The 16,508-nt window shown below is 43.5% G+C and overlaps 1 protein-coding gene across 3 annotated transcripts in view; it reads right to left on the bottom strand.

The window, feature by feature from the left end:
• Positions 1-16,508, bottom strand: part of LOC109856882 (CD151 antigen-like) — an 81,035-nt gene that overhangs the window by 10,200 nt on the left and 54,327 nt on the right. For all 3 annotated transcript variants that reach the window (XM_020432599.1, XM_020432600.1, XM_020432601.1), the window contains one exon: positions 4,116-4,307. In XM_020432599.1, the coding sequence (XP_020288188.1) occupies positions 4,116-4,307 (192 nt within the window). The remainder of the gene's footprint in view (positions 1-4,115; positions 4,308-16,508) is intronic.

Genomic DNA, 16,508 nt, shown 5'->3' with positions numbered 1-16,508 from the left:
ATCTCGATCGTACACGAGAAATACGATTAATCTCTTTCTTTCGATAATTTCGCAAATGGAGATTGAACACTTGATTTATATAAATTACAAAACACAACCGATTGCCGAGTGAAAAATATCGTCGGTCAACGAACGAGGGAGAGTTCGAGGAGGTTTAAATCTCCGTGTCCGAGCAACAAAAGGACGTGAAGAAAATAAATTTGTTTTTGCGCCTCGACGAGAGCACTTACGCAATTGAGATCATCGCGCGCGTGACGTTGTACACGTCCATTGTGTTGTGCACGTCTTATCAGGTCGGTAAAGGCGGGCGTGAAAGAACTTCAACTGGTCGGCTTGATTGGATGAAAGATAATTCGATTGCATCAATTAGACACTCGGTTGAAGTTTCTGCTGGCTTTTAATGACATTAACGCTCTCGGGACTGCGGCGAGAAAAAAAATTGCACACGCGATCGGACGGGAGAAGACACTTACTGTCCGCCACGATCGTCGAGAGCTTTTGCGGTAGAGACGCCTGTACAAAACACGGAGATAACAACAAACAAGACTTGATGGCGTTTGATAATTTTCTTTGGAAACTTGAAATGGAAGTGAAGCGAGAGAGAAAGAGAGAAAGAGACAGAGAAGCGAGATGACTAATTTCCGGAGGAACCACGTGGCAGAGAATACCGCGGTTAGGTAACGATCGGCTAAGCTCGTTACTGGTGTTTAACTATCATTTAGAGAGGATTAAAGATAATCCAGTCGGTGTCGTTGGAGATATAGCGAGAAAGCGCGAGCTACCAACCACTTACGACCGGCGCGCGCGCTAACTCTCTCGATTAAGGTCGATTTATTACTCAGCGAAGGGTGTCCTCTTCTGAAAGGGGGAATGTGAACGAGAGGAGATGTAGAGGAAGGACCGCTAAACGTATAGATAAAAGCGATATTGTGAATAGCTAATTTGTAACTTCTCCGCGAGTATAAAGTGCGTTCCGCAGATGTTTCTCGAGAAATACACGCGTAAAAAAATGGTGAAAAACTGTGTCTCTCTCTCTCTCTCTTTTTTGAGCAAAAATCTAAAAGACACAGAATCTCTCTCCGAGCAGCATTTCTCGACGAGTGGAGATAAATAAAGCGAACTGTAAATCATCATTAGCTCCGGAGAAAAGTAACGACGACGCTCCGGGAGAAAGTTTGCCCCGTGGGAACGCAAAATAATATCGCGGGTCGACGCGTGAATGCGCGCAATTTGTCAAACTCGATCGCGCGCGAAGGTGTGCACGTGTGTGCGCGCGCGCGCGCGCGCGTACACGCACGTGACACACATCGCGTATTCCTCGGAGACACGCGCGAAACGCCACATATTAAATTAGATAATTCGCGCAAAAACATCGGACTTATCGCGCAACACCGCTCGTTGTCGTTCCCGGGACGCGACGTACATATTTCCGTCCCCGGATTGTGAGTTAGCGGGCGGATTGGAATCGCACAGCGATGTTTACTCGCGTGTTACTTTTCAAGAGCGCGAACTTTATAGGTTGATTGCGAGGGCGAGCGCTGTGTGGCCGCGAGCACAACGTTGAAGGAAAAGACTTCGTCGAGCGATAATGTCGGAGGTGGCAGACTGCGGGTAAGGTCAAAGGCGAGTCTCAACTCCCCTTATACCTGAAAGTTCAAAGGAGGAGGCCGGGCATTGTTAATACAGTAACTTTTAGCGACAGAAAAGAGGAACAAAGGAAGAGAGAAAGAGAGAAGAGTCGCCAGCGCGCGGTGAATTATCCCCGTATCGATATTACGGTTCATTGTAATCGGCCGCGGGGTTATCGATTTTTCATTTATATTCCGAGAGTGAAGGGAGAGAGAGAGAGAGAGGACTTCCTGCACGACGTCGTCGTCGTCGTCGTCGTCGTCGTTGTCGAAGGTCGAAGTATTTTTAGCGGTTCCGCGCGCGCTCGGTGAGCGTGAAGTGAGTTTGCGGAAATACGAAATTATGTGATCGGGCGCGCGATAGGTCGGAAATAGAGGCGCGCGTTGTCGCGGAAAAATGACGTTTAACAAATACGTGAGTGTTAAATTTTGTTGTTGTTAAATTTACATAACGGTCTAACGAAAATAAAAAAAGAAAATGACACGCGGTCAATTAATTAAAATAAATTATCGTCGCGCGCGCGCGCGCTTGCTCGCATGCGCATCAGAACAAACGATCGTTACTTGTTGTTACGTACGCGCGTGCTAATAAGGACGACTTATTTTTTTTCCCGACGCGTCCGAGGATTAGTTCACTTTGAGAGCAACAGTTTTTAATTTACTCGCATAACCCTCCTATCGGACTTTTTTTTTTTCCTCGCCAGTCACGTAACAAACTGGCTTCCAACAAAGACTCCGCTTCGCCCCGAGCAATAATGTTGAAGCCCCGCGCGCTCGGGCTAAGTCAAAGGAATGTTCGAGCCCGTGGGTGAAGAGAGGCTCCGCGACTCCGGAGCGGCATGCTCGAGCTACTTTGAACCGAAGTTCTTCTCTCCTCGAAACTCGCAAAGAAGGATATTAACAACGTTGTAAATAATTCTTTTGAAGAAACCTCAGAAAAGATATTCAACATTGACAAGCGATTGTTAAACGGGATGAAAAGATGACGATGTATCATTGATTGAACGCGCGAGACGAAGACTTCAAAAGGGAACGATACGAAAAGTAGAATAACGAGGCTAGTGATTTGCCAACAATAGTTTTTACGATCAACTATTCTCGTTAATGGCAATTTAAAAAGGAAATAGTTAAACTGCAATTAAAGCGTTACGAGTTGGCGTTTGTGTGCGAGACCGGCCATTAGAGGGAGTGTATATGTGTGTGTTGTATAAACTTTGTTTAATTAACTTTAACGTACCTAACTACGACAGAGAAATAATTTCCGCCATATTGTATGCGTGCACAAGCTTCTCTCTGTGTGGCCAACTTGCTTTAAGTGATACTGTATTCTCTCTCTCTCTCTCTCTCTATCTGCACCCTAATCTACAGACTTCGTATCTACTCCTTGGTCTCTGATATCTACTCCGTTCTACTCCAGAAACTCCGCGACTTTACACGGTCTGTGTACGGTGGAATTGCGGAGTGCAATCGAAAACGATTTCTTGCGCGTAAAAGTAAACAAAAAAACACACGCGCGTAATCAAATGTCTTTTTCGTTCGAAAAAACGTGGATTTTACTTTCGAACGAATATTAATGTAGAAAAAAAAAATTTTCATCACCGCCGCGTGTGTAATTTTGTTGTAAATCGAAAGCTTCCGGTAAAAAAATGTTGTGTGCGTTTTATCTCTGTTCGCAACAACAACCGACAAACGGCCGTGTTTTCCGCTTATCGCGGGAAAATGGTTACGAGGATGCTTCTCGATAACTAAGTGAGATTGGTGTTCGCGACAAGATCGCGAATCCGCAACATATCGTAAAACGATCGCGCGCGCTTAAAAGCACATCTGGTATCCTCTTTCGAGATAAAGGCGTTTTTCAAGAGCGATAGCGCGTGTCTTCGTCTCCGACGTATGTACGCGGTGTCTTCTCCTCCTAAGTAGACATTTCCGTGTGGCGCATCTGGTCTCTCGCAAACCGAGAGAATTAATTAATCGAACGATATTGCGTCCGATAAATAAATTTTCTCTTTGATAAGAAGAACCGCTTGATGCTCTTCTGATCGCGAGAACAAACCGTCCGTCTAAAGAGCAAGGAGCAGAATCGGAGCAAATTGTACGCGTGATATTTTATTTAATATCATTTGTCGTCTGAGATCTTTGCGAGAGAGTTGACCGGGGGATGTTTGAGAAACGGGATTATTACCGCGGATCGATCCGATTGCACACTTGACATCAAACTCTCTGTCGTGTGACATCGATTTCTAGGAAGCAGCTTCCTCACACGAGACTGCTCGTGAACTATGATTAATGCGAATGTATATAATATAGAATACAATATAGAATATAATACACATATAACACACACAACAGATTTGCTAAATCAAACAATTGAAATTAATGACTTGCGATCCACCGACTAGATCAACGCTCTAGTACTCATAAGTGTGTCTTGTCTGCGAAAAGGGATGATTTCCGCTGTCACAAGATCTTGCGTGATGTACGACTTACCACAAGGAGGACGCATCGATTTTCAGAAGTTACGCCGCCACATCCGATCCAGCTACCGATGACAGCCAGCACACCTGCGACGATAAGGGCGTAGGCTAAAGTGGGATACGTCGAGGTGGACATGAGCGATATGTAGCTGTGCTTCGCCACCACCGTCCAGATACCGATACCACCCACCACCAGTCCCGACAGCTGCAACATACAAGCAAGAAATCCTCGGCTTAATCCCAAACAAGTATGAAACGTCACGAAACTATCCAACGCCACCAGCGGACGCGACGTCGTGTCCGCTCGTAATTTACGTTTTGACTTGTTGACGCAGTTTGAAAAGATCGAATGACACGTCGGATCAATCGGAAACAAAATCTCCCAAAGTTGCGGTTTGCGACACGAATATATTTTTATTGCCACCGATAAACGAAACTAAATTGTGATCGAAACCTGTTTTTTTTTTGTTGCTTTGCACAAAATAAATTCTTTTTTGTTTTTTTTTTTGGGGGGGAGAAATTATTGACAAAATGTAAAGCTGAATATCGTTGGATTTTCAGCGAGAAAAAACGCGTGATCGCGTTTTCGTGTTCGAATTGTCTCGTTGTTCGAAAAATTCTCATCGCTAACATAATCATCGAACGTAACAAATAGCGGGAATAGTTTGTGAAACGCGTTTAATTTCGTATCGGTACCGGTTCACCACCGACAGACGTAAAGTCTGTTCGACTGGTCGCGGATATCGTAGCCGCCCACGACAGCTGCCACGAGAGAGTGCGACTACAAGCCCGATAACACAATATCATCCACGCATGTGCCCATAGCGTACGTAAAAAATGTTTCGCAACCGAGTAAAAAAAAAACAAAAAGACAGAAACGCACGAATTAGATAAGAATCATATTACGATACATAAATTATATAATAATTCGACTTTTAATTTCAAATCGAGAAAAATGTAGAGAGTCAACCGTGGAAAAAAATCGATTCGAAGTAATTAAGCTCGAGACGCTCAATTAACGTGAAAAAGTCAGAGAGAGAGAGAGAGAGAGAAAAAGCCCGTAACTGTTTTAGAAAATTATTCCTGCGAGATAACTGACTTTAATCGCGTTGTCTCGGAAGTGTTCCTCTCACAAAAAAAAGGGGGATACTTTTTGTATCTCGTTTCTCTCAGTTGGAATTTTCTGCGCGGCGTTTTACTTATCACGTGACTTTACTTTAGTCACGTTTTTAAAGACACGTGACTAAAGTAAAGTTACATGTTTTTCCACTCCTGTCTCTCTCTCTCTCTCTCTCTCTCTCTCTCTCTCTCTCTATTTGTCGAGGTTGATATCATTTTCGGGAATGGCGCGAAAAAATTCCAAAAAAAAAAAAATTCACCGAGAGTAAATAAGAGCCGCTCTGATACACGTATATTATTACGCGCTGTAATCTCTATGCCCAGCAGCGGGGGAATTGTCCCACTGCTGTACTAGTGGGAATTACTATCTAATGCCCGGATATTACAGAATCAATGCATGAACGCTCGGTCAGCGCTCAACTGCCAGCTGCTGCTGCGGCATACAATAATCAGTGATATTACGCGGAACCCACCGTAAACCCGCGCGAGACTACAAAAGTTCTCCCGTGCACACATCTCTCCTCGCGTGTATCTCTCGTTTATTGCATTCCAATAAACGTCGAAAGAATCTGTATTACGCGGATATGAAATTTCTATCTCTTCCCCGTCTTTAAAAAGTTTCGATAAAGTTCTTCAATATTGAATAAAATGCCTCGGTCGCGTGCTTTCCTTTCCTCCCGGATCCGGTCCTCGCGTCTATTTTCATTCGACGTATCTTTTTAAAGATATACGCGACACAATCGAAGAATGTACGAGAGATAGCGAAGGGTCGGAAATAAAGTGATATTGTTTGAAAACACATGTAAAATATATCGATCGCGCTTGCGCGATGTTTATTTATTTATTTATTTGCAATTATATCGCGCCGCGGCTTACGCGGATGGTGTGTGGTTGCGCCTATCATTGTTTTAGAACCACGGGGAGAACCGCCCAAAATTACGAGCTCGCGGAACTCGCGGCGTACGCGAGTAAATATGCGGATATAACACACAAACGACGTGGACATACGTATTATGATAATTTGTCTTACCGACAAGCTGCAGCTCTCCCGCGCACGCCGGGAAACAAAAATGCCCTGCAAATTTTGTTCCTAGCAGTTTCCGCGGAGAAACTATATATCGCGGCTCGAAATTTCAATATCCTCGATGTGTGCGCGCGTGCATCGATTATCGGATGTAATTACGTTTTGCAAGTAATTGAAAATAATTGATTGGGTAATCAGACGTCCCATGATTGCAAGTCTATTACCCGCACAACAAATTTGTAATTGCACAAAATTTTTGCGGTAAATTTGTTTTTACAAAAAAGATCTAAATTTTTTTCTAAAATTTTCAATTTATATTAATTGGCTCACATTAATTAACAACTCGATAATTACTGCGAAGTTTGCAAAATAACTTTCTTAAATTAAATCGATCCAATCTTCGCATTTTGGTTGTTTTTTTTTTTTTTTACACTATACACAATAAAATACACAATCAACTTACGTCACTCGACAAGGCGCCGAATTGTACGACGATTCCTTTGATATCGCTGCCCGTTTCTTCGTGGCGCATAAAGGACGCACATTCTCCCATAAATAACAAACTCTTTGGACGTAATACAACTAAAGATCCCGCGAGTCTCGACGTGTCCGGGCAATATTCCAGGTCTCGATATTCGAGAGACATCTCGGTGTGCAATGCGCTCACGTACGTACGATTGCGCGCAAAAGGAACTTCGATTCTCCACGGATGGGTTATGGGACCATCGAGAGTGGTGGTACAGCGGGTCGCAATTTATTATTTTATATCATTGTACCGTACGTGCGCGCGCACGTACACACACACAAACGCGCGCGAGCGGAAAAACGTGCGTACGTAGCTTCGTCCGCGCGACCGGAGATCAAAGATGTATCGTGAACTGTATCTCGCCGCCGCGATATTCTTCGCGTTCTACGTGCCCGTATTTCAGATCGCCGATCGTATCCTTCGCCGCGTCGTCTCCGATCCGGAAAAATAAAAGCGGCAAGAGAGGAAATCCTGACGTACATTGGCAAAAAAACTATCCGAGAGTTACGGAAGGAATCTTTTTCGGATCGATCTTCCGCTCGACATCGGGAAACGCTTTACGTGCTTAATCCGCCGCGGCACGAATAAGAAAGTGAGCTCGCGTAACGTGAAAAAAAAAAAAAACAAAAAAAAAAATAATGCAATTCCAAAGGAACTCCGCATCGATAAAACGAGTTTATCGCGCGAGTTCGAGAGAAGATCCGAAAAAGATTCCAACTCGCTCCGAAACTTTTTGATAGAACAAAGTAAAAAATTTGTTGCGCGCGCGTTTCACTTTCGAACAAAACAAATGTTCTCTTTCAATAGGGTAATAACGCGCGCTGCTCAGGTAAAGCAACCTTGCTCAGCGATGTCGCGCTTGTGTACTTATGCATATAGCGCGCGCGACCGACCTGTGCGCGAACTGCATTGGGTGTGTAACGAGAGACAGCTGGCGAACCGAACGTGCCAGCCAATGCACGCGCGCGATCAGCTTCTGGTTAAACTACATTGCAACTTGGACGATGTTATGCTAATCCTCGCTAGCTCGTTCGCTCGCTAAATTTTGTCGGACATCGCGACGACGAACGCGGAAAACAACCGACAATTAAGAATAAAAATCGTTACATTACAACACGTACGTACACGCGCGTTGGGAAACAACACCCGAGTGGAAAATTTATTCACGGATTCACACACGTGCGATGGCGCGAGGTGCATGCGATGCAACGCGCATGTTTGTTGAGCGAATTTAATTTTTGTTATTAAATCTCAGTCGCGACGCTCGCTTTTTTGCGAGCGCGAAGGAGATTTTAATTACAAAATTCGTTTTTCGCGCAAAATGTGTGAACTTTTCGGAAAGAAAACGAGACTCTCGTGCCACTCGTGCGAGTATAGTAAATCACACGGAGTCGCATTTTCGCGCGGAGAAAATAAATTATTTACACATTTATTTTATTTTGCGACCAATAAATATATCGATGGAATATATTTACGTTGTTTTTATGTTGTAACAATTCTTTTTTGTTCGTTCCGTTTGTCGCGCGCGCGCGAGCGAGCGTGTGTTCAACGCGCATTTTTACAATTCTCTATTTAGATATCACCGGATCGTAAACTCCGAAACTCCGAGTCGTGTCGTTCATCGAAAACACTCGCTCGTTGACAAGCTAGCGAGAGGTCTCGTTCCGAACTGGTTTTCTGATGTTCTCACAAAGGAACACATTCTTCTCCCCTTCGACTCTTCGCCTCTCTCGCGACTAATCTATTTCCACTCCGATCCGACGGTACAAATGAAGTTCTTCGATACGTGGTTTTTCCTCATTCATTTTGTTGCATTTCTTCCGAGAAAATTTCTTTTTTTTCGAATGGGTGAACCAATCCGCGAAAAGACCGCGATCCTCCCAAAAGAAATGACCTGTTCGAAACAGAAGAGAGAGAGAGAGAGAGAGAAAAAAAAGAGGCAAAGACACGTGGAAATTGTGTGCGCGCGAAGTGAAAAGCCGCAGCGAGACGCATCGGGACGGCATCCCTCTGCGATTCGACTTTTTCCATTTTTATTCCCTCCCCACGGATCTATCGCGGATCTATCGCCGGAATTGGAAGCATCTGTTTCCTGTCGCGCGTATACCGAGAGTATATCCCTCTCATTCAAGAGCCAGAGATAAATGCCCATTTTCCGCTGCGAACGGAAGAATCGGACAAAACGTTAGGCGAAGTGGAATTAAAGACAAAGCGAGACCGTTCGAGTTTGTATACCGCTCCCTCGCTCATTCTCTCTCCCTCTCTCTCTCTCTTTCTTTTTTTCTCTCCTCTCTCTCTCTCTCTCTCTATCTTTTGTGCGGGCGTTATCTATTCCTGATAAAAATTCATCTCGTTACCTTTGGTCTATCGCCGAGAAAAATACAAAAAAAAAAAAAAGAAATGGCAGCCGTGCGCAATTACCGTCGCGCGATAATTGCGACGGGGAAACGGAAATTCAAGATACACAAACCGGTCTGTTAAACGAACAAAGACACGACGTAATGCTCCTTTTAATGCGATTGTAACGCGATGAGAAAAACGAAAAGAATCGCGCACGCGCGCGAAAAGATGGAAGATTACGTGGCAGGATATCTTCGTTTTTTTTTAGCTGAACAAAATTCTGAAACGTCTCGAAACGGTCTCCTGGAGCTCGTCGTTCCCGAGCCGTCCTATAGAAATTTCGGCTGCAAACACACCGGTCTGTTCTCTGAATAATTAAATCGTCATCCCCGCTGCGCGCAAACACACGATTATTTCGAAAGTAATTGGAAAACTCGCCGAGAGTTTCACCGGACGCGTCAAGTGGACACGTTCCGGCTCGACTGGCGGTCTTCTGCTTTTTGAACGATTTAACGCAGATAATATTTTTCAACGAAATTTCAAAAAATCCTGTAGTCTGTAAATTTTTTTACAATAAGCATCTCATTTGTTACATGTGGCCAGTTTTGTGCGAGCTTGCCAAATGCATTCGGTCGCGGCGCGCACACGCGGAAATCGATCTATTTTTTTTTTTTTTTTTTCCACTTTCAATCGATCTCGCTCGGCGCGCCGGGCTAGCATTTTTATTACATTAGACGTCAGGATTTCAATATCTCGACGATGTACGACCGGACGACGAGGAAATAAATTTTTACGCGGATACCGTTGGCCCGTGCGGTACGTGAGAGTCATCCCATTACCGTGCCAGCATCCGAAATCTGTGCCGGACACAACGCGTATATCCGCCGCCGCCGCCGCCGCTCTGTGTAAAGTCCACAGTCGCGCGCCCGCCCGTTTTACGCCGGATGTACTCGTTTCCATTTTAATTGCGCCGACAACATTTTGCGATGCGCTTCCGGCTATTTCACAGGTATCGGTGGAAACCGTACGCTTCAGCTCCGTTCTATACTTTCGAATTTACAACCTCGCAAAATTGTCCTCGTCCCTCTCCCCGATTCTGTTCTTCACATGTTAATTTGTCGTAGCAACAAAATATTTAATTACGTGTTTGTAAACACGTTATATATAATAAAATACAAATAATGTCCAACCTTTCGGTGTGAAGGTTTTATTTTCAATTTACTGAATAATTTTATTTGGCTTCTGTATTTTTTTATTTTTATTTTTTTAAATTTCTCTTTTGCATCTACGATAACTATTTGCGAAAAATCGTTCGGGAAAATGAACGTACGGTCACGTCTACGAAATACTCTGCGATTTACCCAAGCCACGTGACTTTCTAGTGCGATCACATCTTATAATAGGCTCACATGCCGCACTAAAATACGTAAATAGAATTAACGGTCTTGTCTTTCTCGTGAACCAGTCAATAGAGAACGGAGTTTGCGTTCAACCGATATATGTATATCGCGGATCATCTTTTGAGAAATATATTCGCGAGAATTCAGATATCCATTTCGATGGATTGTGCATTGACGTTGTTTGCACACGACTATGACTGACATAATCACCATTGGAATATCCACTTACGTAATTCCGGCCGCTCTCTGTTTCAGAGAATTGCGTACCCGCTTGAAATATATACGTCGGGGTACGTATGTCTAATTTTAGGTTTCCTTTGCGGCTTCAATCATGCGTATCGGATCTCTGTGTGCGAATTTCGAACAATTCGCGTATATCTTCGCACAATGAGATCAAATAGTATTAAAAATCCTAGATAACTATAGCAAATTTTCATCAACCAATTTTTTTTTTGTTTTTTTTTTTAGCAGCGAAAGTTCACGTTAGAGGGGAAAATTTATGCTTCGAAATGCAAATGTAAAAATTACACACAACCGCGATATTTTCCAAAATAATACACGGGGAAAAAAAAATTTTGCCATCACGCGTGGCGCCAGCAAGAAAAACAAAATTTTGCTATACCTACTGAAGTTTTTGTTTCACAAACAAAAAAAAATGTTTTGTTGACAAAGCAAACAAATTTAACAGGCTTAGCAAAGTTTTTCTTGCTGGCAGCACAGTAATTAATCTTCTCGCTTATTCCGGCGGAAAAAAATTTTTTTCCCATTAACATAATTCAGATTTACTGGCTCTCATATAGAGTTGCGTTTCGGTTATAAAACACATAAATAATCCGAGCACGAGTTTGTTATAATATTTACCGTCACATGTTTATTGCAAAGCGAGTTTCCACGGCGCTTATATATGTTTTCCCGAAACATTTCCTGACAGTCTCTTCGATAGTTCTCTCTCTCTCTCTCCTCGTGTATAAACTTTCCGTATTTCCGTCTTCTATCTGTTCGCGTGAGTACGCACGCGCATAAACGTTGCCATGAATTCATAAGTATGCATTACGATCCGGAATGATTACGTACGACACGGTAATTCCCTGCTTGCAACCTTACCTCGAAGATACAGCCTGGATGCTGCCGCGCCGTCGCGAAGATATCATCTGCGCTGCCGTGCAGCACTTTCTTTCAGTCTCTCCTTTTCTCCCATCCTCTCTTTACGACGCTGCTGGCATCGCGTTTGACTTCTCTCTCTGTGTATGTGTGTGTGTGTGAGAGCTTCGCATGATTTACGACAAACGAGTTAAGAGTGCGCCGCGTAATGATAAACATTTTCGACGTTGCGTGTGCGCAAACGTTGCGCGCGGAGTTCCTCGCGATTCTCAGAGACCACGAGAAGGCGAGATATGCGCGTCTAAGCGCGCCGTGTAATTTAATAGAATCGTTTACAGAGAGAGCTTTATGATAATCGAGGAGCCCCCGGGGGGGTTTTTGTACGGGGATTTGCAGACTCGTCGCGCTTTGTGTACGTGCTTCGTCGTGTTGCAACGTACGTCAAAGTTACAAGACGCGGTTCTCTCTTGATTAAGCAACGCCGGATTGAGAAATTATCTTCGCGGTCATCTTCAATCTTCTTTTTCAAACGTTCGAAACGTATCTCATACACAAAACCGCTGTCTCCCGGCGTGAGTGTGAGAAGAGAATTGGATCGCGCTCTCTCTCTCCCTCTCTACCCCGCCATTAAATAAACGAAGAGAAAACGGGCTATTATCTTTATTAGATGCTTTCTAAAGCGCAAATTGTGTCGGTGATCGCCGAGGTGAACACGCACAAGACACAATCAAAAGTTTCCAACTCTCGGTGCGCGTTTATTTTCTGGAGCGCGAACGAAAGAAAAAGGCGCGCGCGCGCGGAATTACAAGAGCGGGAACCGTGCGTTCTATTTATATCGAATGTGATCGATATAAACTTGTGAAATATAAACGTTTTCACGTGAACCCACGTATGTACGTTCGCGTATGTTAATATCATTTTGCGTTTAATTTGCATTTAATGGACGAGTCTTTATCCCGCGGGAACATAAAGTATTTCGCGGCCGCTTCCACGTCGAGAGAGAGAGAGAGAGATAGAGAAAATGGCAGTTTCCGTGTGTATCTTCCCATATCTATCCCCATATTTTATGCTACTTTACTTCGTGACCGGGCGTTTATCGCACAAAGAATCTATTGATCTACCGTTTAAAACCGGTAGTCGTCTTCGATTAAAACTCCGCTTTTAATAGCGGCCAATAAATTTCGCTTCGGCAACAACGCCGGCATTTAATCGCCCGTGCGCGCATCCGATCGCTCGCGTCTCTCAGGCGAGAGAAAAGTCTCTCCTCCGAGCCTCGCTTTGCTCCTCGTCGTCGTCGTCGTCGACGCTCGGAGGAAGAAGAGCAGGATAAACCATTAGCATAAGACTCGAGAGATCTCCGGTCGAAGATAGTCTCTCTTTCTCCTCTCCCTCTTCTATCGGTCTATCTCCCTTCCCTTTTATTTATATAGTCAGGACCAATCAACCATTCTTACGCGTCCTGTGCACGCGAGTCTGATAAGAGCCAGACCTCTCTCCGGTCTTGTATATACGTGCCGCGCTATGCCAAACGAGCCACGGCTCGTTTATAACGTCAACTATCATTAGACGCGGCACCTTGAAACAAGATATGCGGATAATGAGCTCGAATTATTATCGCGTCGCGTCTGAAACGCGAATATCTTACAAATTCGACGAGATAAATTGCGTGAAAGTAATAAGGAAAAAAAAAAAAAAATTTCGTTCGCGAGCGAACGAGACGAGAACAAAATACAAAATCAATAGACCGATTTTATAAACGCGGTAAACAAATGCGATTGCAATTGTTAGAGAGAATCAAATAGAATACGTTTGCAAAGAGAAAGAGAGACGGAAAACACAAAAGGTAAAAGCAAAACGAACAAGCATTAATAATTATTATTATGTTAATAATTAGCAGCTCTTTATAATATGACGCGTGCGCTGAATTAATTAAATAATATAATCCATTATTGAGAGATACATAAGAGCAAAATATAAAATAAATTGCCTCATCCCGTATCCCGCGGCTGTGCGGATTGTTAAAAATGAAAATTCGAAATTTCCCCGAAAACGATATCGCGCTCGTTTAATTCGTTCGTCCCTCGATCTCTCGATATCCGATCTAGAGATATGTCATTTCACGGCGCATTGGATTATTATTCCGCGATGGCGAGCGTGAAACCGGCCTTTAAAGCCCGGTCGTCTCGTCGACCGCCTGGAATATTCCAAGATCCAATCTCGCGGAGGCACGTAAATCCTCGCGGAGGATATCCCGGAGGATGAGATCTTCTCCCTCTCCCCCGCCCCGTTGTATTCCGGAGGAAAATTAGAATAATTACACGTATATATCTCGGCCTTTACCGGTCGTCATCCGTGCCCTAAGGAAAGCTACGGGTGCTTTCCTTCGGAGGATATTTAGCGACGAGTTATGCGCATTTTCTCTCTCTCTTTCTCTCTTTAGGTCGCGCGACGATAGGCAACCGAGAAGAAACTTCGTTTAATCTCCCTTTTCCCTTTTTACGACCGCCATGATCGCAACGTGAAAGATCACTTCCTGTTGTTCGCGAAAGACAAGATCATCCGATGTTATCGTGGCGCCGGCACGGTGTCATTATTTTTCTTTTGAAGAAAAATGTCGTGTTTATTGCATTTTATATTAGAATTTTATATTATCTCTTATTTAAGAAACTTGTCCTCATGCAACACAAAAAGAAAACTATAATTGCGCTATAATGCGACTTCAATGACATGTGTACACGTACATATTTAGCGTCATTACGATCGCAATATACGCATTTATTATATGCAGCGAAACAGTGTTGCATTATAATACGTAACATTATATTCCCGTACAATTTATGTGATGTTCGTATCAGAAACACAATAGCCACAAATCGCGTTACGCAATTAATTCGATATAATAGCTCATCGAGGTTGTATTTGCGTGTTACAATCGCGTGTATTATGTCTTCAAAAATTAAAAAAAAATTAAAAAACTGTCGGAGCTCAAGTTCACAAAAATGTGAACTGACGAATTGCATCTCGAAACAATTTTGGAAAAACAAATGCTTTTCCAATCTTTTGTCTCTTATTTTTCCCGAAAAAAACTCTCGTATTCCATCGCGTTTCTTTCGCGCGCACGTGTCGCAGACGAGAGCCCGGTGTGACGAAACGATTGAATTGTATCACCTCGGACTTGCCGAGAAGTGGCCCGTTATTCGTCGCACGTTACGGGACACGACAGTCGATAATTAACCGAGGTGCCACGGGAATCCGAAATAATTCAGCACACGATTTCGCTATATGTGAAAGGGACTTCGGTTCGCTCTCTCTGCATCGTGCGCATGTTCGCAATCGCTTTCGTCGCCGCCGTCGTCGCCGATATTCCACGATCGCGCGTTCTGTCGACGCCGAGAATGTGGACGACAATATGTATGTCGTAGTTCACCTAGTTCGAATGCGACAAAATGCAAACGCTGCTGGTGTGTGGAGGAACGCGCGTACACCGGGAGGAACACACACCATTTCACATATCTTTACCTGACAGCAATCGGATTGCGAGCGTAATTGATGATCAAGACGGGGGTAAATGCGCGGTCGTCTCGTTAACGTAAAAGGAAGAATGAGGGGAAGGATAATGGGAGGTTTCGCGCGCGCGATTCCATCGATTTCGTCTGCTCGAAGAGCCGCCCCCTTGTAGTTGCGTTTGTTTGTTTGTTTATTTTTTTATAGACAGACAAAGCAAACCAATCAGTGTATCCCATCGCGTATAATATTGACGTAATGAGACTGTTAATTTTTGGATAACGAGAGCCCGAGAGAAAGCGCGAGGATTTCTCTCTTCTTTTTTTTTTTTTTATCTCATTCAATGCATATGCGTGTGCATGACTATCAATTTTTTATGTAATATAAATTATACCTCTTTTGCAACTTTGAATAGCATTAAAATTTATACGTTATATTTTGGAAAGATTGACGCGTTGTCAATAAAATCTCATTAACTTCGTGATAAATTGACGCACATTTTATGCAAAGCAGGAATTCAGTACACGATTAAATGCAATTAATGAATATTATTATTTAATGCGCAAAAATTTCACGGCCTCTCTCTCGCAATTTCAATGAAAGCTGTCGATTAAATTAAAACTGAACGTTTTAAAATCCGTGTAGAAGAAGAGAGAAAAAAAGAAAGAGAAAAGGAAAGTTCGCGCTATACAATAGAACCGAGCGAGATGCTTCATTTGAGAATTACAGGTACATATTAGTCGGTAATTAGCAACTCTATCTAGCGATATGGTTAATTATTACAATTAAGCTATTTCGAGAACACTCCAATTCCCGACGGAAACTTCCTCGTGCGCGCACACGACACTCTGACGCGTTATTAAATATTACTCGCACACTGATCGCTTAAGCGCGATTACACGCACATTCGTAACAAACCATGTGTATTTTATTTCGAAAGAGAGAGAGAGAGAGAGAGAGAAAGGGAGGTTTAGCGCATTTATATTTTCGCAACGTAATGTAACACACAAACGCACAAAATATTAATTAACGCGGAAATTTGTCGCAAAATGCATGTCACTACAACAACCCATGTAGGAATTGCCGACAGACTTCCAGTAATACTACTAGGCCAACAATGGCCCAAACTTTATAGCCGATACTCGATATTGACAATTGGTCCAGTATTGTCCCATTTTTGTATTTTATAACAGCCCAATATTAGCCCGTTTGTTCAACGGTGTTCGGCATTCATATTGGGCCAGTATTGGCAAGAAGACAGGACCAATATCGGGCCAGTATTGGCAAGAAGACGGGACCGATATCGGGCCAGTATTGGCAAAGAAGACTGGGCCGATATCGGGCCAGTATTGGCAAAGAAGACTGGGCCGATATCGGGCCAGTATTGGCAAA

Source organism: Pseudomyrmex gracilis, unplaced genomic scaffold (genome assembly GCF_002006095.1).
Source record: "Pseudomyrmex gracilis isolate BER0280 unplaced genomic scaffold, ASM200609v1 scaffold_137, whole genome shotgun sequence".
Classification (NCBI taxonomy): domain Eukaryota; kingdom Metazoa; phylum Arthropoda; class Insecta; order Hymenoptera; family Formicidae; genus Pseudomyrmex; species Pseudomyrmex gracilis.
This window is presented reverse-complemented; position numbering and strand designations above follow the sequence as displayed.